Source organism: Montipora capricornis, chromosome 14 (assembly GCF_036669925.1).
Source record: "Montipora capricornis isolate CH-2021 chromosome 14, ASM3666992v2, whole genome shotgun sequence".
NCBI lineage: Eukaryota > Metazoa > Cnidaria > Anthozoa > Scleractinia > Acroporidae > Montipora > Montipora capricornis.
Genome location: NC_090896.1, coordinates 28,316,667 through 28,325,111, shown reverse-complemented (window position 1 = coordinate 28,325,111; position 8,445 = coordinate 28,316,667). Strand labels below are relative to the sequence as shown.

Genomic DNA, 8,445 nt, shown 5'->3' with positions numbered 1-8,445 from the left:
CCTGCCGAGCCGAGCAAGGTGAAAGAGAGATGAAACATGGAAGTGATCCTTGCACTTAAGGACGGTGCCTACTAATTCAAAGATATTTTTGCGCGGTTTACTGACTATGCGGGAAAAGCAGATCTTAACAAGTGTTATTGAAATCCAAAAAGAAAATTGGGGGTAACCACGCATTTTTCGAAGATAATTAATCAACAATATTTGTAAAAAGCTTTAAAATACAAGGCAATGTATGGCGTTCTTTTCCAAATTCAAGCGTAATTATCTCTGACAAATGCTTGGTTACCCCCAATTCTCTTTTTGGATACCAAGAACACTTGCTAAGTTCTACTTTCTCCACATAGTTTTGAACCGCGCAAAAATATCCCTGTATTAATAAGCACTGCCGATAGGAAATCCGAGTATCTCGAGATGCGAAGAACGTATGCGCAATAACAATAGTAGGCACCGTCCTTAAACTGTGGAAAATTAATTTTAAGCAATAATGTTATTGTCACTTTATAGACAATTAAAAAAGTCAGGCGGCTTCATCGGGATTCAGACCCGTGACCTCAGTGATGCCGGTGCAACGCTGTACCAACTGAGCTATGACGCACAGTACAGTTCATGAAAGAGAGAGAAATGCAGTTTGTAAGTGCTACACACAGATTTCTGATTGGTGAATCCACTGAATTATCTATAAAGAGATCAACTGTAGAGCGAAAAACTCCTGCCAGTAAATTTCCCCCGGGATGGGTTATGGGGGTGGGGGGGGGGGGGGGGGGTACTGGATTGACTATAATGGGGTTGCATTTTCAACAGAGTTCCCGACAGAGTTACTAAAATGGGGTCACAAATTGTCCGGATTTTGGGGCTAAGAAAATCCTGGCTAGTGGGATTTAAAAATGGAAATATTTGCAGTAGAAAAAACTGTTTTCACAGAGAGAACTGTTGTGCTGTTGATTTAATATTTACTAGTCGCATTACATTCCGATTTGAAATTACAATTAAAAGGCTTTATGTAAGGTTTATGCATAAACCCTCAATCTATGAATGTGTTGATTAGTATTGGTCTACCAACTAAGCTGGAAGACCAGACAAGAGCAGGCCCGTAGTCTCTCACATCCAGCAAATCTTTACAGGTTTAGGGTTAGTGTTAGACAGGCTTATGGTAAATGAATGCACAACTAAGGAAAAAACAAAAGACAGGAAGAGTTTGCAGAGTGCTAGGCAATACAGATACAGGCTTAAAACTCTCACTGCAGTTAACTTTTCCCATACCAAATTTAACTAAGACGATTTAACCAGCGCTCTGTTGTTTACTACACAAGCACTCAACTTGGTAACTTACTTTTCTTATGTCCATCAACATTTTCCAGGGACAATCACTTTTTTCCAGTCTTCTTTCTTGAACTAAATACATCAATGAATAAAGAAAGCAAAAAATTTAAAAACATGTACTTAACAAATAGATTTCATGTTGCCGTGCGTCTGTTCAGTAATATATCACAGATGACGTCAAAATGTGGTAAGAACAAAAAAGTGGCACACGAGGCGATAGCCGAGTGTGTCACTGATGTTCTTACCACATTTTGACGTCTTCTGTGATCTATTACTGAACAGACCCACGGCAACATGGAATCTATTTGTTTTATATAATGAAGAATTAAACTTTATTCGCATAAAAGCTGATGTTGACGTCAATCGTGCGTCTGTCCTCTAATAGATCATAGGCAAGAACCAATCAAAATCCGTGAATAACTTGGGTTATTATATAAATAACAATAGATTACAGTTTAAATTTTCTTTTAACCCACAGACACCTCAAACGCCCTTGAACACCCTCAGTTGACAAGTAAAATCATCTGGCGCAAGACAAAGTAAACTGAACAATTTAATAACCTGTACTGACAAAAGATTACACTTTTAAATTTTCTTCTAATGAAGTGGATGTTTTTGACTACTTAAATTATTACGAAAACTCAATATTTATCTCAGAAATCGAGTACAATAATTTGATTTCATGAAGTATGTTGTGTAAGTCCTCAATTACTCAAGACATCAGTCTGTTTCTTTTTATGCACTTAAAGAAATGCAAAAAAAAAAGAACCACTGTTATCATTTAATAATCACTGATCTCTTTTTAGTATAATTATCATCCCTGACCATGCATTATAAGATTGTTATGCAATGAGCACTTAAAGTTCCAATCACCTCAACACCCTTTTTTAGAAATCGTCCAAAATACACCGCATTGTTTTTTTTTTAATTTAGGAAGAAGACGTGATTTTGAAGAATGCGATATAACATATCTAAACTTTCTTAAAAATACTAAAAACTTGGTTAAAAAATTTGTTAAAAGACGACGACGTTTTGAAGTTAGCTAAACGTCATTATCAAGTCAAAATTATTTGACCTAAAGACCTTTAAAGATCTTTTGAAAGAATGCCAATTTAAGGTCTTACGAAAGTGCCCGAGGCAAATTTGATTGCTTAGTCTAAGAAATGCTCGGACTCATTAAGAGTCTCAAGCCTAATTTGAATATCCAGACGGACTCCATACGTGTCAAAATGTTGTTTAATTTCATTGTTCCTTTCTTTCACTATACAGGCGACTTATCAACTATTGTTTTTTTTAGCATTTATAGTGTGCAATTTTCAAGTAATTTTGATTTGATAATGACGTTTCTCTAGCGTCAAAACGTCGTAGTTTTTTAACAAAGTGTTTTAACCAAGTTTTTTAGCATTTTTACCAATGTTTAGATATGTTTTTTATACTTTTTATTTGCTCCCTGTTCCAGATCGCTACATCCAAGAAATTTTCAACTTTATTTGGGCAGGGAGGCCCCCTAAAATCAAAAGAATCACCATAATTGGAGAAAGAAAAATGGCGGATTCAAAATGTGTGATTTTAAGATCATGGAAAAAGCGCTTAAAATAACTTGGGTCAACAGAATTCAAGCCTCCTGGAAAATAATTCCTAACCAGCTCTTGCACAAACATGGTGGTCTAGCCTTCCTAACAAATTGCAACGAGTATATTTGACCTTGATGATGCGCTTCCAAGATTTTATAAAACAAATGTTAGATTATTGGTGCGAGTTCAAAATCTTAATCCCAAGATAAGCGACATATGAAACATGGCATGAACTTGAAATAAAATTCAATTTAAAAGTTCCTTTCACTATCAGTCTCGTCACCAGCGCCTCGGGTCGACCCAAGGCTCTGGGAAACTCTATTTAGGAGAACATGCGCCGTGGGGTTCTCATAGCCAAAAATTCGCAATTTGAACCTTACTGCACCTGCTCACTCCTCGTGCTAACATGAATGCACCAATTAGAGACGCTTTTGATTGTTCTTCACGAAAACCAATGAGAGGACACTTTGTTTCAGGGTTCCCCAGAGCTCTTCTCTCCATCAGTCAGGAGAAGAGCTTTGGGGTGGAGATTGCTTTCACTATATACTATGGCCTGGTTAACGCAATCCCAAAAAATTGGAAAGCTTGTCTTAAAAACCCTATTCCGAACGTCAGACACGATACCACAGCGAACACCCTAAGAACCAGTTCTATTTACTCCTTTCTTTTAAACACCATCTTCGTTCCTCCCACGGCTGAAACCAAAGTTCTACGCCACGGATTTACCGAAAATACCATCTAGAATGTTTATCTTATGCCATTTGCTGTCACAAATGAAGTAAAAATTATAATGTTTCAATTTAAAGTGATTCATAACGTGCTTCCAACCCGTGCTACACTTTATCGAGACGGCATTTCAGAAAGCCCCATAAGCAACTTATGCAATGCAGAAGAACAAACGTTGCATCGCTTGCTAATAAACTGCACACTAACAGTCGATTTCTGGATTCTGTTTCAAGACTGGTGGAACCAAAAAACAAATGAAACAATAACGTTATCCGTAAGCCATATACTCTACGGCTGGCAAGATAGGACAAAGCATTGGCAAGTCCCAAATTATTGTCTACTGATCGCCAAATAATTATATTATTTTCTGCACAAGCCTTTGCGGATATGTTTTAGATTTTCAAAACCTTTTTATCGTTCATTCCCGGAAAACTCGAAATTCTTAAAGAGATTGCGACTGCAAAAAAAAAAAAAAACACTTTCAAGTGGGCCTTTTTACTTTAATTTTATTTGCTGCTGATGTTTATGGTTAATTAATACTTAATTTTATATTTATTATTCGATTGTAAGCGTGTACATATAGGGAAAAAACTACATGCATATATTAGGTGTCACTGTAATATAAGAATTAAGGAAAAAAAAAAGGATGCGAATAGTACAGTGGTGTAAGTAACCAGTACTGTAAGTACCGTATGTACGTACTAAGTTGTGTAATTAGCCGTATGTGTTATAGTGTATTGTTATTAGTGTAAGTATGTAGTATTGTACGTAATGTATTTTATTGTACTGTTAAATATAATAATAAAAATAATAAAAAGAGCCTGGTGGTGACACCGCATAAACAAGGTAAGATTTAAGATAATAATAATAAATATTAGTTATATAGCCCCAAATTCAATGCTCTCAAAGGCGCTTTACAATGAATTGCTCTAAATGCTTTATAAGAAAGTACTAAATTAAATCTCTTGTAATCACACTTCAAAAACTAAGATAAATGGTTCTTAAAATTATAAACATGCGAACAGTACCAAAAAAGCCTATGTGTGTGGTGCATGAAGATTTTTAAGCGAATCCATGGAGACAGCAATACAACGTTATCCTCAAGTTACTCCAAGTAATGAAACTCAAAAACCATTTACGTTACAAAATGAAGCAAAATCAATGACCTACCTCCATGATCTAAATGAACCTCTGTTAATGAAAACTCTTCTGGACTTTCACCCTGTGTATGGATAATAATTATTTTAAAAAAGTGTAAATAGTATTGGGAAACCCTTCGCAGTGTGACAAACATTATCACCCACAAGCCTGGAATATACGTTTGGGGACACACCCATCTTCACTCCCTTTTTAGACCTGGAAGACACAGCACTGTTCAGTAGGGATGGGGACAAATGGAAGCGTGTAATTTTCTTTTTGGAAAAAGAGAGAGAGCCCAAATATTTTTGCCGAGATTTTAGCCATAGCAGCATTATCACAGTCCCCTACTTTCAAAGTTACAAGCACAAGCACAACCATTATACTCAAGGTGATTATTTTGATACTGGAAATTCAGCTATTTTGTCAAGTTGCCCAAATTTTGAGCATAAATGTACATGTACACATATGATACAACAGAGCTTTAACTTTCCATGGAACAGGCTCAGTTGCATTTCCCTTACATGAATCTGTCCTTGCAATTCCCAGATTCAGCATTATATTATGTGGGTTTCATTTGTAAGTTGAATATTATGCTCCAGGCACTGTGGTTCTTCCACCATCATCACTTTTTTCTTGTCATTGTCAAAGGGAATGTCAGCACGATTATTATAAACTACCCCGGCTCGCAGCCAAAACGTGAGTATAAGAGAATACATGTACTTGTCTCTGTTTGAAATAAGAAACAGTTTATTGCACATTTCATAATAAAAAGAACCTTAAAAGGATTGATCTACTTAAGGAAAAAATAATAATTGTCTGTAGCGCTTCTGCCTCAGAGCATCACCCTAATATAGTTATTATTTCATAATTTTTTGTATGAGTAAAAGATGAACCCACCACTTGAAGCATGTGTTTTACATATAATTATTATACAAACTTTCAACGAAGGCAGCATGCTCGAGTGGTTAGGGACCAGACCCCAGTTGTTCGAAGGGTGGATAGCACTATCCATTGGATAACTCAATTGATTTTGCTAGTGTTTATCCGCTGGATAGTGATTTATCTGCTGGATAGCGTTATACACCTTTTGAACAACCAAGGCCAGGACTTTCTTTCGCATTTCCCAGATTCAAGTCCCACGCTTACCACTAGCTGGTGTTGTTCCAGGTCGAGTTTTTGGTTGTGCTTGCAAATTTTATATCCAACTGGTCTGCCAGTTCTTCGATTGCATTTATTTAATATTTACTTAATTGGTCCTGAAAAGCTTCAAAAGACCCTAAGGAGAGCAAGTCAGTTAAGTACACCTTTACAAACAATTGGCATAATCTGCTAACCTGCCACCATGAATTGTAATGAAGACTAATTACCCAAGATTAGTCTTTCAACTATGTTCAGGTGCAAACGTTCATGGCATAATGTACCTTCAATCCAAACTTTTCTAATGCAATACTTATGATATCTGATACAGTGGTGACTGCTGTGACTGGTATGGTCTTGAACATTGATGTAACACTGATAAAAAAACCAAGCATGTTTCATTACAAGGAAGTTCTTTCACCAGAGGAGTATAACAAGTGCTCATGAACACATGTTAGCAACCTTTACACTGGAGTATGGCAAAAATTGTACACTTCCTGGACTAACTGGAAAGGTCATCGGAGGACAAGCCATTTCGAGTATCCAATATGCTGATGACACAACTCTAATATTATTGCTAACAACAAGGAGGAAATAGCAAACATAGCAGACAACCTTGACAGACACCAAAATCAGAATACAAATTGAAAATGATGTCAGAGATGTGGAAGTGAAAAGATCTAGGCTTGAGGACCAAAGTGAAGCTTGCAAAAGTATTGATCTGGAGTACTGCTCTGTATGGTTGTGAAACTTGGACTTTGAGGAAAGTAGAGAAAAAGATGATTGTGGTTCTTCAAAAATTGATGTGGCTGAGGAGACGTATGTGGAGAGTGAGTGGAGAGAGAGAGACAAACACATGATTGGGTCAGGAGGGAATTATCTGTATGTAACCTCTGATCACAGAATACTAGAGAAAGTGAAAACCTAAGAACCATCGCTTTGCAATTTGTGTGATGTTAGTTTTTCCCATGAAAATTCTAACATGGAATTCCCTCGTCAGGTGGTGACCTTTCCCATAATATTGAGCTCAGAACAATTGCCAGGATAGGATTCTATTCTAAATGACAATAGATGGCAGACATTTGGAAATTAGACCATCAATAATTATGTGCACTCACTTAATCATTCCTGGATAAACCCTGATGTAACCTCGTCGCCTGTCAGCACTCTGTAAAATACCAAAATTCAAAATAAGAGCTACTGTAACAGTAAATTAAAGACCCAATAACAGAAAAGGAATTGCTAAATGACTACATGTAAGTATTTGAAAAAACACACAGATCACAAGAGGAGAGAGATGGATGCTGGCAATATAAAAAAACCTCTAAAAGACGAGTTCCAAAGAAACAGTTGACAATAAAAATTGATTGCAAATAACACAACAAAATCAAACCTTCATCCGCAGGAAAATCAATGGTTTTGAAGAACTGTTCTCAGTAAACTGGTGTGGTTTTTCTTCTGGATTAAGTGGGCGCTCGTTCTCTTTGAAATAAAAGGAAGCACCTTATAATTAGCAAACAAAAAATTCTTCCATATTCTTGTCCTTATACTGATTGCCACCAAAGTGCAATGTTCATTATTCATGAAATATAACACAAAGTAAGCGCTAGTGGCAAGAAAGGATCATCAGGCACATTACAGAAAGCACTTGCCAACAATTCCCAAGTTCAATTCCCAGATGATATCATGATTGGGCTCTACTTTGTTCCAGAAAATGGGTGCTCATCAATGCATAGGCTATCATGAATGGTGAGGTACAGTGCGCAGACTTTGGATTGGACCGATTGGAAACTAAGGGGGGGGGATGTAAAGACAAGGAAGAGGTTGATGATGTTTGGGGCCTTCCACAAGAAGGGGAGTGTACATGTAGTAAGGTTATACATTGAGAGGAAGGGTGGTGGGAGGATGTTAATCAGCATGCATGATTGTGTGAGGGAGGAAGGGTAGATATGTGACAAGGAGGTGGAGTCAGTTGGAAATGTGGAGAGTGGTTGTACTGGTTGCTGCAAGAGGGAGCATCTGAGAAGGCATGATTGGATGGGGTTGAGGGTGTACTGGGAGCTTAATGTTGGAAGTATGGTGTCAGTGGTAGTTCAAGCCTCTTAGGATTGGATGTTCGTCAATTTCTTGGGATAGGAATGAGGTGACAGAAGAGGATGAGAAAATCACCAACTACTCTCTTTGTGTAATTTTCATGATTGTAACAGTTATTATTATCATGATCATAATGATTATCATTAGGGGTTGGCGCAGTGGTAAGATCTCTGGCAACCCTAAGGTCCCGGGTTCCATTCCCGGTTCTGCCGAGAATGGAATATTTGGCGACCTTCTTTCCCGCTGAAGTTCACTCAGCTTTCCATCCTTCGAGGTCAGTAAAATGAGTACCAGCATGCATGGACTGCTTAGAAGCGGCTGCAATTTGCGCCTGTATATGCTTCCAGTCTGCTGGGGGTAAATTGATCATTGTAAAGCGCCTTTGAGACTTGTGATAAAGGCGCTATATAAATGCACCACTTTACTTTTTTTTTATTATCATCACATTTCCCTA

General features: G+C 37.4%; 1 protein-coding gene across 2 annotated transcripts in view; it reads right to left on the bottom strand.

Annotated features, from left to right (window-relative positions):
• LOC138032558 (diacylglycerol kinase theta-like) overlaps positions 1–8,445 on the bottom strand; it is a 61,610-nt gene that overhangs the window by 26,111 nt on the left and 27,054 nt on the right. For both annotated transcript variants that reach the window (XM_068880264.1, XM_068880265.1), the window contains 5 exons: positions 7,291–7,379; positions 7,016–7,065; positions 6,182–6,272; positions 4,791–4,842; positions 1,331–1,392 (listed from right to left, as the gene is read on the bottom strand). In XM_068880264.1, coding sequence (XP_068736365.1) covers positions 1,331–1,392; positions 4,791–4,842; positions 6,182–6,272; positions 7,016–7,065; positions 7,291–7,379 — 344 coding nt within the window. The remainder of the gene's footprint in view (positions 1–1,330; positions 1,393–4,790; positions 4,843–6,181; positions 6,273–7,015; positions 7,066–7,290; positions 7,380–8,445) is intronic.